The sequence below is a fragment of the Solea senegalensis genome, linkage group LG12, assembly GCF_019176455.1.
Source record: "Solea senegalensis isolate Sse05_10M linkage group LG12, IFAPA_SoseM_1, whole genome shotgun sequence".
Lineage (NCBI taxonomy): Eukaryota > Metazoa > Chordata > Actinopteri > Pleuronectiformes > Soleidae > Solea > Solea senegalensis.
The window spans coordinates 17,471,896-17,494,736 of NC_058032.1; the positions used below are offsets into that span (position 1 = coordinate 17,471,896).

Consider the following 22,841-nt stretch of genomic DNA (forward strand, 5'->3'; position numbering starts at 1 on the left):
GTGTCCTGGGGACACGTCTGTGTGATGTCATTGCATCGTTAGATGCTGTCTTTAGATTTCATCCTGCTGTGAGTGTCTGTCACTCAGACTGCCAGAAACGGCCTGAGGGCTGGATGGATGAGAGACGTGAGGTGCGACATGGTATTGAACACGGCCTCCAGCCTACAGAGACGCAGTAAGACAGTGTCTTTCAGTGTTGGTGTGTGTGTGCGTGTGTGTGTATGTGTGTCAGAAACACATGTTGAGTAATAAGGGGAAGGCACAGGAGACGACAGGAAGGGTGACAGGTGAATAAAAAGTGACATAAAAGACAAAAATGAGTGAGAGTCAATATCCCTGAAGCTGTGGAGGTCCTTTGTGTGTGTGTGTGTGTGTGTGGTCCTCCATTAAGCCACAGACTGAGGCAGTTCACTCAAGCTATTCCAGTGAGGAGCAAGCGTTTCCTCCCTGATGGCTGTGAGACTCTGCTCCCCCTCAACAGGAGCTGGCAGCAGTGTCTTCACCACTATTGATTTTCTTTCCTCCTCTGTTTGGAAAAGCATGGCTCACGTGCAGCAGGGAGACGGGGCAATAAAGTTCAACAACCTCACTTCATAACAGCATTATTGAAATGCTAAGTAAGAGAGAGGGAGAGTCTGGAAATAATAACAAAAATAGATAAATAAATAAAAAAAACCAACATCTGGACACTTCAATTAGGTTTGGGAGCATATAAAGAAAGAAAAATATTATCATGATCCACCTTCATGATTTACTGCCCCATAACTATTCGTACACGCAGTCGGTTTATCATAAGCACCTCATTCGCAGTCTCTCTGGTTTAAATCTGCACAAATGTAAGTTATAAACACTGACAGGCTAACACGGTAGCTTAGTGAGACAGTGAGTGCGGCCAAGGAGGAGATTATTTTGTGGCTTTAACAGCTTATGTAAAAATAAAGCCCTTCATGATAACACATCCACTGTGCGGCTATACAACACATGTCATTTTCTCATCAAATGTAGAGTCACCAGCTCCACGGCGTCGTCTTCTGTGGTGATCGTCAGATAAAGATGCAGTTTAACCTCAACCTTTAGCATGCCATCATGTGCCTTAAATAGTAAAAACATCTTACATTGATTCATGATTATAGTATCTGGTTAAAAAGAGGAACGAACAGCAAAAGTCAGCAAAACTATTATTAACTCATTTCCATTACATTAGTAAAGGCCCTGGCATATTGTTGAGTGTGTTGGGTGCACATGGACAGCAAACTGAACTTCCGCCCCACCAGTAGGTGGAGTATGAGCCCCGCTCACCAAGCAGAAAAAACATTTCGACAACAGAAGAAGAAGTCGTCGCCAAGGATCTTCGTCTTCGAACTGGTTGACTCCCTGACTATGATCGGCTATGAGCTGCTTGATCTAGACGTGTCTGAGGGTAGGAATGCGTCCAATTCCCTGCGTCCAGATTTGTACAGCCACCGAATGGTGAAGTGGGATACTGCAGGACCCTGGCGGCCGAGTATACCACGGAAGTGTACCACAAGCTTTAACCAGCTTGAGCTACAGATGACAGAATTTACTCCACCTATGACAATTAAAGACAGATTTGGGGATTAGACATATTGGACACTCTAAATTGACCTTTTGAGAGTGAGAGTAGATGATTGTTTGTCTCTGTGTTCTTGTGGGCAGCACGGTGGCACAGTGGTAAGTAGTGGTTGTGAGGCACTGTTGCCTCACAGCAAGAAACTCTGTTCAATTCCCAGTCTGGGACCTTTCTGTGTGGAGTTTGCATGTTCTCCCCATGTCTGCGTGGGTTTCCTCCAGGCTCTCCGGTAAGGTTGGTCCCTTGTGGAGGTGTGCTCAGTTGCAGCGGCTCTGATCAACCCTCCATCTGACCTTGAAATTTCGGGTTGTATAATGACAATAAAGATGATTTCCTTTCCTTTCCTATGTGGCCATGTGGATAGAATGAATGAATGAATGAACCAAGGCTTGTAGGGCACACAGTTACAACGGAGGGGAACCGCACAGAGACAAGTACACACTAGTTAAAAAAAAAAACTAAACCGGGAAGTAACAAGATACAGATAAAGGGAACAAACTGCAGAGCAAATAAAGACCATGAAAAAAACAACAGAAAGTTCAACTAACAAGAGCAAAAAACAAATAGCTAATTAACTATTTCCAAATAAGTAAAGTCCAAACTAAATAAATCATTAAATCATTATATATAATAGGGATCAGGGTATAGGAGTCACGACATTAGAAGTGTTTTACCCTCAACATTTTCTGGAAATAATATGGTTCAGCATCATTACACTGATTAATTTAGGTGACATACACACACACACACACACACACCACTCATGCGTCATAATATGCTAAATTTGGGTGCATTATAAAAGCCACAAGTGATACTAAATGAGGAGATGTTCAGGAGCTGAGCCAAATGATCGGGCTCAATTATAAGAGCCAGAGTTTCCATTTCATTCATGTTGCTAATCACTAACAAGCACAGGTTTTCTACTAAGGACACCTTAGTAGAAAACCTGTGCTTGTTAGTGTGAGTGTAATGTTCACTGTACGTGTGTGTGACCACTTGATGCTGCAGCAGCTCATTAACAGTTATCTGATGAGAAATCTGCACCTGGACACAATTAACCAGCAATGATTCCACAGGCTGTAACAAAAGGAGGCAGTTTGCACTTTTTTCTGTCCTTTTATTTCTCTCTACTCTCTGTTTTCTCATCAAAATATGTTCTTTTGTCTTCCACGGACTTATTTCTGCTGCGGTCACCATCAGTGCTTCACCCACTGCCAGTGTTTCAGAGAATCTTCACACCGGTCCTCTCATGCTCCAGGACAGGTGAGGCATCCAGATTTAATTTTAGATAAGGACTAATTACTCAGGCTCAGACCTGGGGACATGATTTCATTCTCTGAAGATACATTTCATCCAAGGTGTGAGATTAGAGTCAGTGGGTGTTGAGTGTTTAAGTCCAGTGTGCCATCCGGGGGCCCGACGCATGAAAGTAGAATTAAGAAATCAAGGATATGTGAGAAAGTGAGCCTTAACCTATGCTAATAAGTTCATCCTGGCTTACGTCCATTGCAAAGACATCAAACCAGAAGGAGAAGGCGCTTCATTCACGGCTTTTTGAAGAGGACCCTGAGATCGATCACAGGTTTACCGATGCAGAAATGGAAAGACGCGTGTCGCCAAGCGAACAACAGCTTGTAATAGGAATTTATGAAGAGAAGAAACCCTGACACGAGAAAAAGGCACTAAAGTTAATAAGATCAGAGAAAAAGTCATAAGTAGACCAACATAAATAACTGTTTTTATACTGATTTCAACTGAGGTTGGTGCTTTTGAATGCATTGGAATTTCATGGAACAAAACAGAGGTGTCCTAAAAATAAAACTTAAAAGTGGAAAATCTCCTTCATGTTTCCATGGGTTTTTCTTACTGTGACTGTAAGTGTCCATGTCTATGTCCAGTAGAAGGCGCTATAGGGTACCCTGCATACAGTTATTGAAGAGTTGTTGCCTGAATTAAAGGCAGCTGAGATGAAGATAAAGTTCCTGTACCCATTTATTGATATCTAAAGATATCGCTAATACACGAGCCACTGACTTTATCACATAGAGGTCAGATAGCGCAGCAAAAAGTAATAATAATTATAATCATTTAAAAAAAACATAGTCCCTCCAAGATCATCTGTGGCTCTCTGCTGTGTGATGATGAATTTTATATAATCACTGCATCAAAACATCTCACTCAGGTGCTTGAAACACCAGAGGATCTGACACACTCTCTCCCGTCCAAAGCCCGTCAGAGCTTCATCATCCCCCCAACCAGTAAACTAACACTTTTATTCTGAAATGATGTTGTATATTGATCGTCATGGTAACTTATGCGCCTGACTCAAGGATCAAGTTCAGCCAGGATAACTGACTTACTCTCTTATTCTAGTTTCATGAAACAAGCCCCGGGACATTTAGGCTCCATTCCGATTACCTCATCGTTCAAATCTGATTCATATCTGATCACCACAGACCTGATTTGATGGTTCATATTATCATATCTGTGACACCTTAACATCAGATGCACCTTTACGACAATTTTATGAGTGAGGTTGGATAGTGCTGCGCTGTCACAGTGCAGGTAAACGACACCAAACCTCGGCCGCTCATGTTGCCTATGCTGTATGTCTGATCTCGGACTACAAACTGAAATGACATGAAACATGAGTTACTTCACTTTGGTGAGTTTGCAGGAATTTATGGACGTCGGACCTGTAAATCTGACGAATCACATTGAAATGTGATTCTGGAAAACACATTTAAGCGTTTGACAACTCGGCTCAAACACCTTGTTTGAAGATCACAGATGAGGGTGAGAAGCAAATGCTAATAATCCTGTGACTCTTGAAACACCTCGCATGGAAACACAGAAGACACACAGCGAACAGAAAGGGAGAGAAAAGAGACATTAATTATACATTAGGCCTTTAGCTGTCAGGCCGAGAGAGAGTGGGGGCTTCTCTCTCTGTTGATGTCACTAATCATGGGGTGTGACAGAGCATGACACCCCGCTATCTCCGTGCAACACACACACACACACACACACGTACACAAGACGCAGCTCAGCACACAACGGCACATTCTATATTTGTTTCTTCATCATTATGATAATTCCTTCCTCTGGGCTGAACAATAATATAGGAGGCGGCTGTTGCAGGATATGTTTCTTCCAGGTAATGAAAGTTATGTTTCTTGTTTTCAGCCTGTCTTCTAAGAGACGGAATTTGCAAAAGCAGAATTTAAATGACGACGGCAGGGAAGTTAATACAAGCAAACGAATAAATAAAGCTTAACGTGAGCGCGTAGACGATGAGCTGCACATTTGTCAGTCGGCAGCAGATTCACTGACATGTCACAGGCAGATAGTGTGTATGAATGCTATCATTCAGGTGAATCAATATAAACACATAAATCCAGCCAAGGATGTTTCTTAATAATGAAAAAAAACTTGAAGGACTGACTAAACCTAAATGATCTGAAATCAACATTTCTTTCATCAAGTCATCAATGGTGTACTTCAAACTCTGTTTTCTCAGTCAGACATCATCAGTGTTGATCCAGTCAACAGCTGCCTTGATGATGACTCAGTGTTTTGGATATTTATATGTATATGCAAGTGTCCTACCTTTTTTCATTCCTTAATCCCGTTTTTATTACAATATTATTAATATTTTAATTGTTCTTTCCTTTAAGGATTAAGATATGCCCTGGATGATGCAGACACTGTAATCAAAAATGTTCTAGTCTCGATGACCACTCAAAGCTGCTTTACTCTATTCACTCACACATGTATAAGTGTCTTGCCCAGGGACACATCGGCATGTAGACAGAGCAGAGCTGGAAATCAAACCCTCGACCTTCCAGTTGCAAGACGACTCGCTCTACTTGTAGCGGGGAATCAATTTAGTAGCTGCTCTGCTACATTGTGTGTCTTTCTACCATGCACTTACTTCGAAATATTACTAATATAATATTTTGTAAGCTGACAGAGCATTGATTCAGCCTCCTCATCAGCGCTGGGTTTCACCATTTGTGTCTCGCTGTTGTCGTCTTGTTCGTCTTCGTACCAGCTTCTTCTATTATTCTGATTTAGTAACATTTCGGTCAGAACAACACGTTTAAATATATTCTAAAGCAGAACTCTGCAGGATTGGTGCAGTGGTCAGCACTCTTACCCGCGGTCATGACCCAGCCGGAACAAGGGCCTTTGTGCATGGGTTCTCTGGCTTCCTCCCACAGTCCAAAAACATGCAGATTTGAGGATTAGGCAAATTGGACACTCTAAATTGATGGTAGGCGTGAGAGTGGATGGTTGTTTGTCTCTATATGTGGCCCATGTGATGGACTGGTGACCTCTCCAGGGTGTACCCCACTTATCACCCTATATCAGCTGAGATTGGCACAGCAACCCCAGCGACCCTCACTGGGAGGATAAAGAGGTAGAAAATGGAGGACCTGGAGTCCTCAGAATCAGGAGGTCTTTGGTCTTTGAGTTTTTACGACGGTGAGGACAATGGATGGATGGATGTTTACGGTGGTGTCATAGAAATATGTACTCCAAAAAACAACCAGATTGCAAAATTCTGCTTTTAAGTTTTAGTTTAGTCGGACTTACACAATGATTTGTTTTATTTCTTAGGAGTATTTCACATGCTACACTCCCACAGGGCATCCACCTGCTGGGGTCCACACTCTTCCGCACGTGAGATCACCTGTGCTGCTGATCACTGTGCAGAGTAATGAGTTCAGAGCCAACATGCGAGATAACAAAACACCAGTTAATGGTGTTAAGGTAATTACCCGAGCCCACACGATGAGAGGCTCCGCCACTCTTTTTTTTAACTTTAGATCTGTCCATGCTACTGTATCTGATAAAGACACGCATGCCCACAGATGCAAATTAGTTTGAGTTGCTTAATTAAATGTTGTCTTAACTCACTAATTTGTACGACCCTGACGAGGACCATTAAGTCGACACAAATTGGTTCTTTTTATTTCTTTTGCAGCTCATGTAACACTGTCTTCTTCTTCCTCTCCTGCAGCCCGAGATCATTTTTTGCACCACTGCACGCCTTTCAGACCCAGACACCACTTAATCCCTTTCTGCTTGTAATATCTAAAGCCATATAGCATTTGCCCAAGGCATGGAGTGAAATATAGGACTCCTGTGGAATCAAAACTGAACAAAAATGTATTTTTTCCCCCTCTTTTATTCAGTTACAAAAGCGTGATGACTTCCTTTCAGGACACTTTGGTTAGAAAAAAAAAGTTTATTTCTCAAAAGTTAAATTTCTAGTAGCTGTATTCATTGTTTTATTTGTTTTTGCTTTAAACTGTGTGAACCCACTCATTGACCATAGTTTTCATTTTAAAACCAAAGTTAAAAAAAGAAAGAAAAAAAACAACCATAACGATGTTTCTGGTGAACAAACTGTGATTAGAGTCCAGTAAAATACTGTGGAAAAAAGGACAAAGAATTATTCAAATGGTGTTAAATTTCATTTCAAGCATTTAAAAAATACACCAACAAATTAAATTAAATCAAATCAAAACTGGTTTTGAACAACATCAGCATTTACATATTATTCAACATCATGTGTGTGTCTTTTTTTTTTTACACACCTCAAACTTTCCTGGCACCCTAACTCTCCTGTACAATACAAACATTGAGTGTTTTTTTTTAAATTATTTATCTTGTTTTTTTTTAAACAAATCTTTTTATGGCATATAAAACATCTTTCTGAAGGTAAAGCCTCCACTGAATGACGCTGTGCTGTGTCCTAATTTAAACAACACCAGCAAAAGAAGACGTATAGATGGAGGAGGAAAGGAAAAGTACTCACACATTAGGTAACTAATCCAGGTACACTGAGGCATGATTCATAGGAGAACATGTTCACTGGGGAAGAGATAAAGCCTTTTATATACATAATAGGTGGAGATATGTGAGAGTTCAGTGAACTCTGACTGCCCATTTGTCTTGCTTCTCTGATGCTGTAAGGAAACAAAAGGAGCCTCACATTAGATTTGGTTCTTTTTCAAGGAGGAACTCAGAGGAGACTTAGAGGAGAGTGAAAATAATAGATGAGCAGTTGTGGAGGCAGAGGATGAGCACTGTCTTTGTACAGAGTGCAGCCTCTGCTGTGAGGCGAGGGGTCAGCGCGAGTGTGCAGTACATAATATAAAGCTGAACGCCGGCATCAGACAGCAGTGACAACCTTCCGGTGACCTTCAAGAAAAATCACACCTCTGAACACTGTGAACACTCACACACACACACACACTGTACAAACACACACGTGTGAGGATGATGACACTCAGTGCATTTCAGGACGTACTGTATTTTTAATATAATAAGCCCTTCGCACGAAAGCCATTTTGACCGGTCACAACAAAAAAAGCCCAGGTATAAATCCGTTAATGGTGGCTGAGTTCCATTTAGCTTCCTCAGTTTCACCGACCATAATGTGATCAGTAACACCTGTGATTTACCGGCTAAAACATGACAAAATGGCTGCTGTGACAAAAAGGACAATACGTTACTGACTTCAGCTCGCCCACATCTGAAGGATTTCACATTTGTTAGCACTTTTTCACGCCGGATACGATCAGCAACCTCAACTAACGGTTCCAATACTGTTCAGATACAGTCTTTTTATGCATTTTTAAACAACCAGTCTGATGAAGACATGCAGATCCATTTACCACTGATAGCCAACGCCAGCCATTTTAAAATGCATGATGCTCCAGCTGTGTAACACATATTGCATTCCCTTAAAGGAAGAAATCAACAGTAATGACACGATACAGTAAATTTCTGCTGCTGCTGCTTCTCTTTATCAAGCGTCTGACGTCCAATTTTGAAGATACGAGATTTGCAACCGGAAGTTCACAAGCGTCACCTGCAGCTCAGCACCTGCTTTACGACATTTATTCTAAAATGGGAAAAATAATTTACGAAACTAACGCCACATGCAACTGGTGAAGACATGAGACTGGCGTCTTCTTCAGTCCTCCCCCTGGTGGCCAGGACAGTACAACCACGAGACATCATGGTGGTGCAGCCTGTTTCTCAGCATGTTGCCCGTGCTTAGTGCATATTTAGGGTTCATGAGTTATATCAGATTTTCATTTTTCCAATCTAATTATTTTGGATTAATCCCAACGCTGGGATTAGCTCATTTCTATCCAATGAGACGACAATGCAATGTACTTATTGCATTTCGCCGTGGGACCTTTTATGTGGGTGGGGAAATCAAAATATGAAGCCAGGGAACAGAAGTTTCCAAACTAAAGACATAAAAAGGTCACCTTTACACAGCTTCTAGCTGTGATATGAATAACTGTTGGTTTCTCTCACACTTTGACAGTTGTCACCTGTGCGACTGTTGAGCTTTAGGGAAAAGATGGTGTTTGTCTGCTTTAGTTCTTGTTCCTTAGTTCCTCATTGCTTCATGGATATATGAGCTAAGGCAAGATAAAGATACTGAGATCTGACTGAAAATCTTGGGAGTCAACATTATGTTGTCACATGCTTTAATGAAGCCTTTCGACGATACGACTGCCTCAGAATTCATCTTTTATTTTGTTTCCTGCTGTGGGCGAGTCGGGCCTGGAAATGCAAATGACATCATCACGTGTCGTTTTGTTTACAGATTGAAGTGGGTGAGATTTTTCTTTAAGACCTTCAAGTCAAACCCAGCTGCATGCATCTTGTCCTCACTGCCCTCTGTGGTCTGGGGCCTGTCGCTGTGATTTCTGTTAACGTCACATGCTCTGAAAGATAAAGCTGCACAGCTTCCTATGAACACGGATAATGAGCGACTCTGAACCCATGCTTCCTATGCTGGCGAGCAAGAGTTAGAGGACGGAACCTTTTCCTTTTATGGGTCACACACACAATCTGACGAGGATATGCCACTCTCAATAAACTGGGAGTGAATAGCTGTGCAGCGCATTTCATCTAAACTGAATACAGCTGAAAGTAAATCGCAGGAAAGTGTGAACGATGCAGCAACGGCTCCAACAACAGGTTGAGGAGTGTTTTCTCCAGATTACATTTAGATTTGTCAATCGTTGTCCTTAGATTTGCTGCAAACTCTCTCCAGAGTATATAAGTGGATATGGTATGAATGTCACAACAGTAGAATACAGTGCAAGGTCACTCAGTACTGTACATAACCACAGAGTAATGTGTCAGTAATGTTTTCCTCTTCTCTCTAATCTTTCTCACACAAATCAAAGTGAGGATATCTGAATCTCCGAGAGCATAAACTCTAATCTATGGCCAAATAAATGACCCGAGTAGCAACACGTTTGCAATGCATCTGTCATACTGTACGAAACAAAGACAAGGCATGATGTGCTGGATGAGGTGTTGCATGTTCATTGTAGCCAGGCCAACCACTGATAAACAGCATTGACCTTCCATCGAGGAAAACTCAAATCAGATTACAAACAGTGTAAACCAGATACTATACCATTAAAAACTGGCTATGCTACACAGAGCACTTTGTCCTTCCAAATTGGCACGTAAATGTGAGAGTGAAAGAGAGCTTGAATGTGCCAAAACTGTATCAAATCATCCCCACAGTCACAAATGTTTATGTCCTCCTCTGCCACATCTGGCCATCACAAAGCATCTATAGGTAGTACAAGGTCAGCAGTGGAGGTGAAGATATTGCACACGCAGTCGAACGTCAACAGCTCCATCAAAATGACACAGCGCAGGCGTTACATTGAATAAAGTTCTTTTTTTTTCCCCCACACATATAGTTGAACACTGTAAAAAATTCAAAAACACCCCCCCCCTTCCCCCCTTGACGGCTTCTTTATTGCAGCACATTTCTCTTCTTTTGTTTTCAGCGTCTCTTCTTCAAATGTCCACTTGTTTAAAAAAACAAAAAAAACAAACAAAAAAAAACACTGTTGCGTGTGCATTTTGGCAGTAAGACAAGTCTTGAAAGAGCTGACAGCCGAGAGAATAGATGGGTCAAACTGGACAACCATGATTGTTGAGGTCCTTGAGAGTCTTGTGCTCTTCTTTTGCCCCACCCTGCCAATTCCTCACCGCCAGCACAGTCATGTGATGATCACATGCCGGAGGCACCCAGTCCCATGCTGGCGGTGTGGCTCATACAGGGCAGCGTCTGAACGGTTTTGGGGAAGTCATGGGTGAGGATTCGTCCGTTCTCTCCGCCGCTCCCGTTGCCGCTCATCCTGGTCAGGGTGGAGCAGCGCATGGCGTCGTTGATGGATTGCTGTGGAAACAAACAGTTCACAGTCAGTCTGCGCGTCACGTCTCCGTGCGTCTCACCAACATGCACTACATGTTAAAGCCTACGCAACACAACTAGCGGTGTACAGACACTTTCAAGTTTGACATCACTGTCTGAATGTGGTGCTGGTGCACCAAGACAATTAAGAGAAGCATTGCAAGGGTGGTAACTGGTGGTGGTGGCTGATATGCACCAGTGTCCTAATTTGCAAAAGGAGGAGGAGCAGAGCAAAGTGTGGGTAGTAAGAATGGAGCAGAGTCTTCTTGCATTGGTTTAATAAGTTCATTCTCCAGTAAAAGCCACTGAGCCCAAAAAAAAACATCTAATGATGTGTGTGCGTGTGTGTGTGTGTGTGTGTGTGTCAGCCTGCCTCCAATACTCTATAGCTGATTAAACTGGGCAAAGCAAGCGCAACCTGGAGCAACCGGTGAGTGCTGCATGGGGACTGGAAAATTACAGCGCGCTCTAATTGGAACAGCGTTGTTGTTTCTCTGCAGCCAAACAGCATAAAGCAACCCCTGCACTAACAGGCTCCTCGCCAATCTCATCTGCATACTGATCAGGTGCGTCTTCGTGGGCTGATTAAAACATACTCATGTAGAAGATCACTCCTTGTCTCGGCTCTCCCTTGCTCTTTGCTGATTACAAGAATGGCTTTGATGTTGGGTGAATGACTCAAAGGTTATTTGTTGTAAGCTTATCCATGAGGCAGAGGAGGAGGAGGAGGAGGAGGAGAAACCTCACATCTCCAAAATAAGAAGGACAGAGCAACACGTCCGTACTGTTTAACATGTTCTGACACAACACAACATTTTGAGTTCAACCGTTCTGGGTTAAAACAATGATGGAACACATGTGAGCCGCACCAGACCCGCCTGATGAGATACATATAAAGGATGTTCACCACAATGGGCCCTGCATTTGCGAGACAGTCAGCGAAAAGAGAGGAAGGAGCAAGGGAGTGACAGAGAGATGTACCACTCTGATTCAAATTGCCTTTATACCTGAGCTGTAAAGTGAAAGTCCTTCACTTGAATTGTTCTAATGAGTGTTGAAATGGTATTTAACTAGAGGCCTGACATTAAAAGCTATGTGCACTTTAAGAACATTTTAATTCTCTATTGTTTTTAACCCTATAACACCGAGCATATCGAATAAGACACTTTGCATTACAACGGTTTTCCAACAACAATGTGGTTATTACGGTAATTTCACTCGTGCTGTTGCAGGAAGCCGGCAAATCAGTGTCTTTGTCACCAGAGAGTAGAGAGATGGAAAAAGTTTACATATGTGTAAGTGTAGAACTACAGTGTTTTTCTAAATAAAACTTTTTTCTTCATTTCAAATTGTTAATACACTATTTTAACATGCTATAAATTGTAAATAACTGCCCGATATTGAAAGTTACTGTGGAAAAATGGCAAAAGCACTTACTCACAGGACATTTTATGTCTCCTTTATGGTTAAAATAAGCAAACAAATTCCAGACGGACATTTTGAGGCTCAGGGGTTACAGGGTTAAATGTGGATACAGATGATGTAATGCAAAGCTAATGATAGAGTCTTCTCTTTTACGACATTTAAGCGTGATCGTTAAGGCAAATTAAGCAAATGTGGTGTAAGTTAACAACTCTGAAGAACTAACACAGGAACTACTGATTGAATTCACAAAAGCAAAAAGTTAAAAAAAAAGTTAAAAAATAAACAACAGGCAGAAGGGCAATTTTAAATCAAGTGATTGAACAACACTACAGGAGATCAGTGACAGAGACTGAGCGAGGGAGTGGCAGAGGTAGAGAGAGGCACAGGAGAGCGTTTGCACTGCGGTGGAAGCCTTGAGAGGCCCTACTGTGATCACGGGTTAGATGGGCGGAAGTGTGAAGAGGCGGATGTCATCATCATCATCATCATCATCATCAAGGCTTCATCACAGCGTTTCCTACCCCATGGCTGTGCTCTGCTCTTATATCTTAACAGTGTTGTTGGCGTACAGGCCGTAGCTCTGCAACTCTGTGTAGGGGGCACTAGCACCACTGTCTAAGGCTGAGCAGTGAAAGGCCTGAGCGGCTGAGGCGGCAGCGGCTCGCGCTGTGGACACCTTCATTCGGCGCGACTCGGTCCTGGACTTGTAGCAGAACTCCACCAGCGCCACCAGCATGGCCAGGCCCAGGCCGCCGATCAGGATGTAGAAGACTCCTGCCACATTACTGAGGCTCAGAGCGCTCGTCTTGTCCTGGAGGGAGGAGGGGGCGGGGAGGAGGAGAGAGGCAGGGGCGAGTGTTGAGACGCAGTCGTGGGGTGGAACAAAGACAATAAATACGTACACGTGATACACACGGACACAGCAAAACAACAAATACACACAGTACACAGAGCTTTACAGTCAAGGTACAAGAATAGAGGACAAGACACACACACACACACACACACACACAACACACACATACAAAAAGCAAAAGGAGGCCTGTCACACAAAGTTTGATTGAATAACTTGATGTCACGACACTAAGTAGAGACGCAGTTGTTGAAATTCACAACGCACGATCACAACTGGTAAAAGGTTTGAGGTTCAGTTTTAAAACAACCCGGCAGAATCCAGAAGTATGGACAAAAATACTGTATAAATTCAAGTTAAAATAACAGGTACTCCAGACTACAGAGGTTCTAGAAATATAAATACGCTATGACTTTTCTTTCACTACTCCTCAGCTTATTTATTTCTATAGAAGTATATCAGGGGTTTGGGAAATGGGCAGGTTTCTGCTCTTGCTACAAAACAGTGGGTCATAAAAATGCTGTAAATGGATTCAAAGGCAGTTTAACAGTATTCAGTCAGGGCTGGAGAATGTTCAGCGCATTTAAATTAAAAAAAAAAAAAAAAAAGAGACAAAAGGAAAGAAAATGAGCTCCCAGTGATTTATTTAATCGCACAGACCGTCATCAAATCAATCTGAATTTAACGAAAGCTGCTGCAGTGATCGTCTCTGCTCCTTCTCCAGTGGAGAACCTATTGTAGTCTCGTCCCTGTGTACACACTCACGGCTGCATGTGTTTACCAGCTCGCTGTTGTCCACAATCGCCATTTTCCAATTAGATTTGGTAGAACTAGACGCGCTGCGCCTCACTGACGTTGCTTTATGAGACAGGCCCCACATATCAAAACAACAGACACTGACCTACATGTTTTACATTTGCAAAAACATTTCACTCCATTATCATATTAAGTCACACTTCTCGTACACAACTATTTTTCCTGATAATTATTATTATGTGAGGGGACAGGGAGGTACAGGAAAGTGCATACAGCCCTCGCATCACATGCATTCACATGCAGCTGCAGCACAAACAGGTAGTTGGACTTTGCTTCGCGTTGTAGATCATTATTCTTTACTGCGATGGCTCTGACTTACATTTATGTCTATTTATAGTCCAAATGGATTCATTAAGACTGGAGTCAGTCAAGCTAACAGGCGTTCATGGAGCAATGACGACTAATGGGGATGTTTCCTTCAGTACGTCCATTTGGGGAATACCTTTGGTCACATACAGTGATCACTGTCACATGGAGAGCTATTCTGTCTGCGTTAGTATGCACCGGAGCTTACAGTGGACACGGAATATCAGCCTCATTCATCTCTAGTTGATATTTATCCATTTAGATTAGATTAAGGGATTTGAACGTATTTGCATTTGGATATATTTATTCCATCTTTGGGTAAATTGAGTATTATTTAGATCAACTCTGCCACATGAAGCGTTACTATGTGATGGATGTAAGGTTTTCATTTGAGGCCATGAGTGTTAATCTATGTGCTATGGGGCGGAGAGACTCAGTCTATTCTCCTCTTAAGTTACATTTTGGTTTTGAATTACATATTTTTTCACACAACTTATAATTGGAGTCACATGTTTTTAAGGAGGAGGTTCAATCACACGTTCAAACAAGTCCATAAGAAAAATATAAACCAATTTTCAGCAGTGTATCTTGATTGGAAATCAAATGAATGCAAACAAGTGACTTTACGAACTGGCCTTTTATATTTATTTGAATATTTCTAATCGAATGAAGTGCAATAAGCCTGAAGTAACTCAGTGTCTACTTTAAAAAGTTCGCAGGAGTTCCTGTGTAAGTGCCTTCTCTGTTTTATATACAGAGCTCTGTATTAGTGTTGGGTTGATGAATGAACCAGGCTGGCAATTCTGTTACACAGAGAAAGAGCAGCATTATCTCTCACTGCCTTTCAGCAGAGAAGCAGCTTCATTTATTAATTTACTTATTTCACTTCCAGACTAAGTGATTGATCTGTGCTCACATTGAATTCCACTTTTCTTAGTTGCATGTGCCACACAACAATCATCATTTTTACACCAACCCAATATACCACACAGCCCTTATATAAAGTATAAATGTTGATACTCCTACTTATTCATTTTCTTGCAGTGTGCTTGCACCTGCATGTTACACTTATTCCAATCTAACTAACCTGATTCAGCATAAAAGCATGAAAACAATCAGACTATCTGTACTGTAGGTCACAGATGTGTTGTTAAAGTTGACAATACAGTATATTCTAGTAAACTATCAATCATCTTACACTGAGCCTTGCGTTCTGATAAGATTAACGCGATGACAAAAGAGGAGTGATGTTTAGCAGCTTTAGTATACATAGTTTATATTCGGATGTTCCTTCCTTTTTAAGTGCGTTGTTAGACGCCATTTATGGACAGCCAGCACTCCTAGAAAACTACAACAAGCATGTTTGTTGATACTCGAGCCTGTCGCCCTGCGTACATTATCTGGATCTGTAGTAGTCTGATTGGTTGGCGGTCTGTCCAATTGTGTACAGAGACATTTTTGGGAGGTGAATGCACCCTCTCCAAACTCATACTGAACCTAAAGTGAGACGGAGCTGCAGTCTGGCATTAGCCAAGCTAATGCTCCCTCAGAGATAAGGCCCATCATAGCACATAGTTTGACACTTGTTGTTCTAAAGTAAAAAATATGAGAAGGATGAAAAGCAAAGTCTTCTCTGTTGGTGAGAACTGCTCCATCAGACAGTGGCTCAGTGTGACCTGAGAGTCCATCCAGCAGACAGATTTATATACTGTGTACAAAGTCTACAGTGTTAGTTAAGGCAGATGTTTTGTAAGAGCCAGAGTGCAAAGGTTGTGGCGCAACATGTTGGAAAAGTCTGTTGACCTCGTGTCATCATCTGTCTCCCTCATGTCCAGCAAAGTTGTTTTTATGTCACTTTTTTCCCTTCTTAGGAAGGAGATCTATACTGACATATTGCTTTCACAGTGACTTGTATTTAATCTACAGTACACACTCAAGGTCACCCAAACACCTGATGTGCGTGTGTATATGCATCTGCCTGCTTGGGCGGTCGTAAAAATCTATTTTTCAGAGGATTTAATCTACCTTGATGGCATGTGCATAACAGTGTAAATAACAGTCCAATCTCATCCACCACACAGTATTTATTTACACTTTAGCAATAAACATTAAATCTGTGAAAACACAAGCTCATCAGTGGGAAGAAACAGACACCAGAGTACCACTCGCATACTGGCCCGAATATAAGACGTGTTGTTCTCCTTTAAAATGACATTTTTAAGTTTTAACTTAGGTTGATTCATATAACAGCACATGGCATTTTATTCATAACAGCAGATCTTGTTATTTAAAACACTTTGCTGGTGTGTGTTAGTGATGTTTTACATCTACATCTGTCAAACTGCTTCCAAATTACATGTTGAATTTATTAGTGGTAGTAAAATATACACTTTTATTCAGTACACTGTCAGGCCCTGTCAGGTCGCTGTACATTACACACATGACTTGTCGTCATGTTACAGTTTAATTTAATTCATTTCAAGCACTTTGCGGCAGCGATTACGCACACAGCTGAAGGTTCTACTAACTACATCTGCGTGCTGAGGATGCTAAACGTCTCTGCTCTGGATTATTATTTTTTTTTCCATGGTAAAAGTCTCTCCTTCTCATCTGTCATCTGTGTTTTTAGTGTCTTCAGCAGGCAGATTTCGTCTGAGTCCTTCAGCTGTGCGGGACAGCGCTTCATCGCTTGTTGCGAAGGGCACAGAATTAAACTCGCAGTCATGATTTGTCATGATCTCACTCACACCAGTGTGCGGGAGGACGCCGCGTGTCGTCAGTGGAGACGCTCTGTGTGCGTTCCAGCTGCAACAGAGTTCCTGTTGTGGCCGTCAACCTCAGAGCAAACAGAGCCTCTCCACCATCAAGCTCATCCATCCCTGATGTAAACATCCCGACTTTGAAGTAAAAACTCATTATACCGAGAGTACTATCACGTTATAATGAGAAAAGGTTCAGATATTCTTTCTGCAACTGTTGAATTGTGCTCATCTACATGCAGGTACGTGGATGAATTTCAAAATCAGACTCGATTGGAAGTGGAATTGATACTGTACTCTATTTACCCACAAGTTATTTCACTTAGATTATCTGTACATTCTCTGCTGTATTTAATGTCTCTAATCTTGGGACGGTCTTATGTTCGGGCCAGTATTGTCATACTTGTCATCCACACGTGGAGCATTGCTCACTTTAACAGAGGCTGAGGACAGGATTTTATGGCTAATCTAGGACCAGGGCAGGGTTGTGCTGTGAGGTGACAGACTTGGGTTGGAGACTAACCTTTCTTCCGGAGTCCTTGCTGCCACACTCCCCTTTATCGTACCACCATTTGTTTTTCAGTTTGTCTAAGACGGCTTGCTCATTGAGTTTCAACACCGCTAGGTTTACTGGGATTCTTCCAACCATAAGGAAATAACATAAATAACATATTATACCATGTTATTTTATGTTATTGATTCAGAAACATGGAGCAGCAAATACATACACACGTTAATGCTTGAGCTTACGTAGAGGTAAAAAAAGAACAACCACTTGTCACAAACACCACACACACACACACTCACATACATACACACACACACCCACAGTATATAAAAGCATAAAAACATTAGAAACATCAGAGACAAAGTGATATGCATTAATACTCCATCTAGCTTGGTTGTCTTGCTCCCTAAGGCAGTAGATGTGTATTACTATATCACTTTGGGTAACCGGCACACTGCTTACCCTCAATTATGCAACAGTTGTATCATTTGTTCAATAAAAAAAGGGCACAAATGGCCACATTTGATAATTATAGCTGAAGGATATTAATCCAAATGGAGGAACCAGCTAGTTTAATTATTACATTTTCTTTTTAAATTGTTGATTAAACCAGGGTCGATGATACAAAATCTCTCTCTGTGGTTTTCATATTCAACCCGCTCCTGCCACTTTACTCTGCTTTCACTGCACCACAGAGAGATGAATGTTGCCCGAGTGGAAGAGCAGCGTGGGCATGCCGGTTACCCATCTACCCACAGCCCCCCCACGTCCAGTGGTGGGGGGGGGGTTACCCGCAGGGTTTATCAAACTGGCTCTGACCTTGGAGTCCCCGCCCCCGCTGCCGCATTCTCCCTTGTCGTACCACCACTTGTTTTTCAATTTGTCCAAGAGTCCCTGCTCGTTCAGTTTTAACACTGCCAGGTTTACTGGGTTTCTTGAAAATAATATCAAACGATAGCCATTAGGAGACACTCTATGGGACAGATATAAAAAGATTGGTCGCATGGTGGTGGTGGCGGTGATTATGACAACACTAACTTTCTACTTCAGTCTCTCCTGCATTTTAACTACTGGTATGAAGCAGAAGCACTGGCTTCAGATGCACATGTCTGATATATGTTAGTTGGGGCTGAAATGCTGAGCACCCACACAGGAGCAGAGTAAGGTTTTACCAAGCAGGGGCCTCAGAGGGAGGCAGAGCAGACACTGTAAAAGGAGATGATTTGGATAAAGAAAGTCTGTCTACAGATGGTAATTTCCTTTCAGTTGCACCAGCATGCAGGTTGCTATGGTAACCAATCTCTCGATATTCAACTCCTAAATGGTGTACTGTAAACCCATGTTGATTAATTAATGTCAGGTTCACTTTCACAGCCAAAAGGAAACTGTGGGACCAACTGTATGGAGTCCTAAAACCAACTCATCCAAAGCAGCTCCTCAAAAGCTGCTCTCTCTCCCTTTGGTGAGTGCGTGCATGCATTTCCTATAGCTGACTGACCAGGAACAAAGACTTTCCCCCATCCACCACTCACCCAAAGGCACAATCTGAGATCTGATTTGCAAACAAAAGAAGTAGAGGTTACGTAAGTCACTGTGTGCAGCAACAGTTTAGTTTGGTGAGATTGTGCCTTTCGCAGCAGCCGACGAGAGAAGAGTCTTTACCCTGAATGTGAAGTGCACAACACAGCTGTAGGGAACACAGGTATCCTCAGAGCTGGTAAAACCTCGGAATTCTTTCTTGGCTCAGTGAACTCAGATGGAAAGAAAGAAGTCAAAGTGAGTGGACATGAATGATCTGGAGACCTGCAGGTCATTGGTTAGTTTGGTTAGTTGGTGTCGGGGGAGCAGATGTCAGGAGGGCTACTGCGTGTTAGGTGAGATGGAGAAAATAGTCAGGCAGGCATGGGGGTTGGATGGACATCGCTCATGTAAAGCCTGATTTATACTCCGTCACGCGACACTTTTGAATGCGCGACAGAAATGATCAGAAAAAGCCATTTTCCTCATGTGGTGTAGAATTGTCTTGTGTCGTCGAGACTGTCACAGTTTGATTGGTACTACATGTCTCCTTTTGACGTTTCATCTTTCACCTGTTGGACCAAAACGCCGTCTTCACCATGCGCGACAGGTCCTCTCGGTAAAAGTGAATTCCAAATCTCTCCCTCCTCAATTATATCCACAACATCATCAAATCCATCCATTGTCAACATGAGACAAAATTAGCACAGACATGGATTCAAATAAACGAGCTGACAGTGCTGATCAAGGATGACAGAATGCAAACTGGCAACCGAAAGAGCCTTCGTTACCTTTCTACACTAACTCATTAAGTTTTGTCTGGCGACCATTATCAAACGCGTCGAGTGACGGCGTGCAAATCAGGCTTAAGAAATGAGGTCAGGAGCATAGACTGATCAGGAAGTGTTCCGTGAAGACAGTCCTGTGAAATTAAAATGCACCGTTATGTCATTGGATTATCGTTGTTTTCAAAGTGCACATTTCAGTTAGGCCTGCACAGCAAAGACGGTAATACTCTGACCTACTACACTCTACTGTGTATGTGTGTTTTTCATATATTCTCTTACTCGTGTTTTTCTTCCACTTCAAATTACTTTTATGTGACGGGAGTTTACTTAAGCACAAGAATTACTTCTGCGAGTTTCTGTCGGATCAGAGCATCCATTATACTCACAGTATGTAAAGTGCATCGCAGGCTTAACTGAACTCAACTCTTTGAATTCACAAGACATTCACTCATGTCTGATTGAGAGTGAGCGGCACGACTTGTCAACCATAAAAGAAAACATCTGGATCATTCGTATTCCCATCCTTTAACACACAAACTGATCCTTAATCAATACGTGTCATCCGCCAGTGACGCCCAGAACCAGACATCAGTGAATGGACCGAGTGGTTCCCCGACAATAACACACATCACTCGGTTAATAATTAACACAAAGAGAGGGAGATGATGGTGGCAATCCCCTGCACTTATACAACTTATCCGATTGTTACACTGGAGGTTTTCAGTGATTGGATGATATGACCTGGGAGCAGATTCATTTCACCATTTATCATATTGCTAACAGAGCACTCACTTGCTGTACCGCATGAATCTAATAAGAAGCCCCTGAGCAAACATGGGAAGCATTTCTTGTCGCCGTGTTATGACCTTTGGCTGCAAACCAAGGTGAAATGCCAAATGAATTCTCAGCGACTTTGAATGAAATCTCCCCATATGGCTCCTTTCATTAAAATGAATGAGGCCTATTAGAGGTAGATTAAAAGCTTCAGATGCCACCAGCTCCTGGCCTCTCTCTGTAGTTGTAGGAGAAATTTGAATGGGATTTTGGTTAGGATGTAAATGGGATGGGAAATGACAGCTGCTGCTTGCTACTGGACGTTGGCGATAGAGGTTCATCAAGTATGAATTATCAGTCATTACATCAATTATCACATTGAATGTTGCAAATTTAAATTCAGGTCTGCTGACTTCACTCTCAAGGTGTGAGCCTGGCACAAGTGGGAAAGTAGCCAGATGGGATTCTGGTCCATGTAGCTGCAATCTGTTTCTGGCGTGAGAGGGACATTTACATGTTGTGTGTGTGTTTATGCTTTGGCTTTAAAGACGCCACCCAAATATTCATGAAGGCTAGAGGGCAGCAGGAAAACAAGTGTGGGACAATCACATAGTCCTACTTCACACTTGTGCTCATGCTCACAAGTCAGCTATGATGAGGCAAACAGCATACATACATGTGCAGACACACACGAAGACGGCCTTCAGTAGAAGGAATGGACATGATGGAGACGTACATGTCTGTGACACGTGTGCAAACTATGAACAAAAGAAGAAAAAACTAAGATGGAATAAAAGTAAACACATGCCTTAAATGTCAGACTAGGATGAATTCAAACTTGAGTTATGATGATAAAACAGACAAATAATGAAATGAAAACACATAATAACTAACTTCATGTATGTGTTCATGCATGAGCACGTGTTAGAACTGATCATGGACATATAAGAAGATGAAAAACGATGAGTCATGCATAAGCTCCAGTGTAAGAGCATGATCCGGCCACAATGCAGTGGCAGGGCTTTACCTGAGAGGGGAGCCCTTCGGCGTGGCGATGCCGTAACCCTTAGAGTCCAGGTTTCCTCCCACCTTCATTGTGTCACAGGGTTTTCTCTGCTCTATATACTCGTTCATGGTGGACTCCAGCAGGTACGCATACTTGCCCTTGGACTTCCTGACTCGCATTACGCCCTCGTCCGTGGTCTTGACAAACACGGATGGGTCGGCCGCCTTCATGTAGGACCACATCTTCTCAAACACGGCGATCTTTGACCTCTGACACGCCAAAGTGGAAAGGACAGAATGATGGCAAGACAGAGAAAAAACAACAGTGTCAGTGTGAGTTGACAATATGAATCTGGTGATGTGCTGGCAGTAAGCAAGCTTCCATTTCTAAGACGGCATCTCCAGCAGGTGAATGCGAAATACAATGTCAAGACAGATACTTTTGAGAACTGCTGCCATTCTCGGCTGCTTCAGACACAGAGATAAAACACAACTTTACGCAGTTTCTTTGGGAGAGACGAGATCAAAAATGTTTTAAAATAACTTTTCAACATTAAACTCTTGATTTGTTATGTTAATAAGCTACAGTCACTACAGTCAGTGTGCAAGTGAAGAAAGTGCACCCCTAATCATCATAATTATTAACTGGAAAACAAGGTTACAGTTGGAAAACTAAGTGGCATAGTTATTTATATCAATAACCATAAACCCACAAAAAACAGTTTTAATATAATAAATACTGAAAAGGTTCCCATTTTCTGACCTGTTTCAACATGTCAGCAACATTATTATCATCATTAATTATGTACATCAGAAGCAGCAGCAGCAGTGAGTCACTGCAACCTACAGTGCCACCACAGTATTGACAGCTCTGCTGGATAAATAATATTATTTATACCATGCTATTTCGGTTAGAAATAATATAATATGAAATGTATATATATTTTTTGTTTTTTTCCCTCTGTAATAGCGTGTAGTAGGATTCATAGTTGGTAGAGTCCGTCTTTCCGAACACTGCATTCAACACACAAAGCAGTCACAGTAAATGATGTGATCCAGCGTTATTGCTTGTCATTTTATTTTACTGTTATTAGTCTCAAGGTTCAATTTCATGAACACTGATCGCTGTGACTAACAACCAAACATTTCCAACTGCTCCTTCCTCACATTTTAAGTGTTCACGTGCCAAAACCCAAGCTGGCTGAACAACACAGTGTACTTGTCACAGAGGTCTCAATT

The 22,841-nt window shown here is 42.1% G+C and overlaps 1 protein-coding gene across 11 annotated transcripts in view; it reads right to left on the reverse strand.

The window, feature by feature from the left end:
- Window positions 1-10,518: 10,518 nt before the first annotated feature.
- Window positions 10,519-22,841, reverse strand: part of gria1a (glutamate receptor, ionotropic, AMPA 1a) — a 74,975-nt gene continuing 62,652 nt past the window's right edge. Inside the window, exons 13-16 of one of the 11 annotated variants that reach the window (XM_044039939.1) lie at window positions 21,625-21,872; window positions 17,533-17,647; window positions 12,952-13,086; window positions 10,519-10,835 (exon numbers count right to left, since the gene is read on the reverse strand). In XM_044039939.1, the coding sequence (XP_043895874.1) occupies window positions 10,668-10,835; window positions 12,952-13,086; window positions 17,533-17,647; window positions 21,625-21,872 (666 nt within the window). In that variant the 3' untranslated portion in view covers window positions 10,519-10,667. Of the gene's footprint in view, window positions 10,864-12,796; window positions 13,087-17,532; window positions 17,648-18,336; window positions 18,452-18,517; window positions 21,356-21,624; window positions 21,873-22,841 lie in introns of those variants that run through there. The other 10 variants (XM_044039949.1, XM_044039938.1, XM_044039948.1 and 7 more) reach the window with 10 other exon arrangements.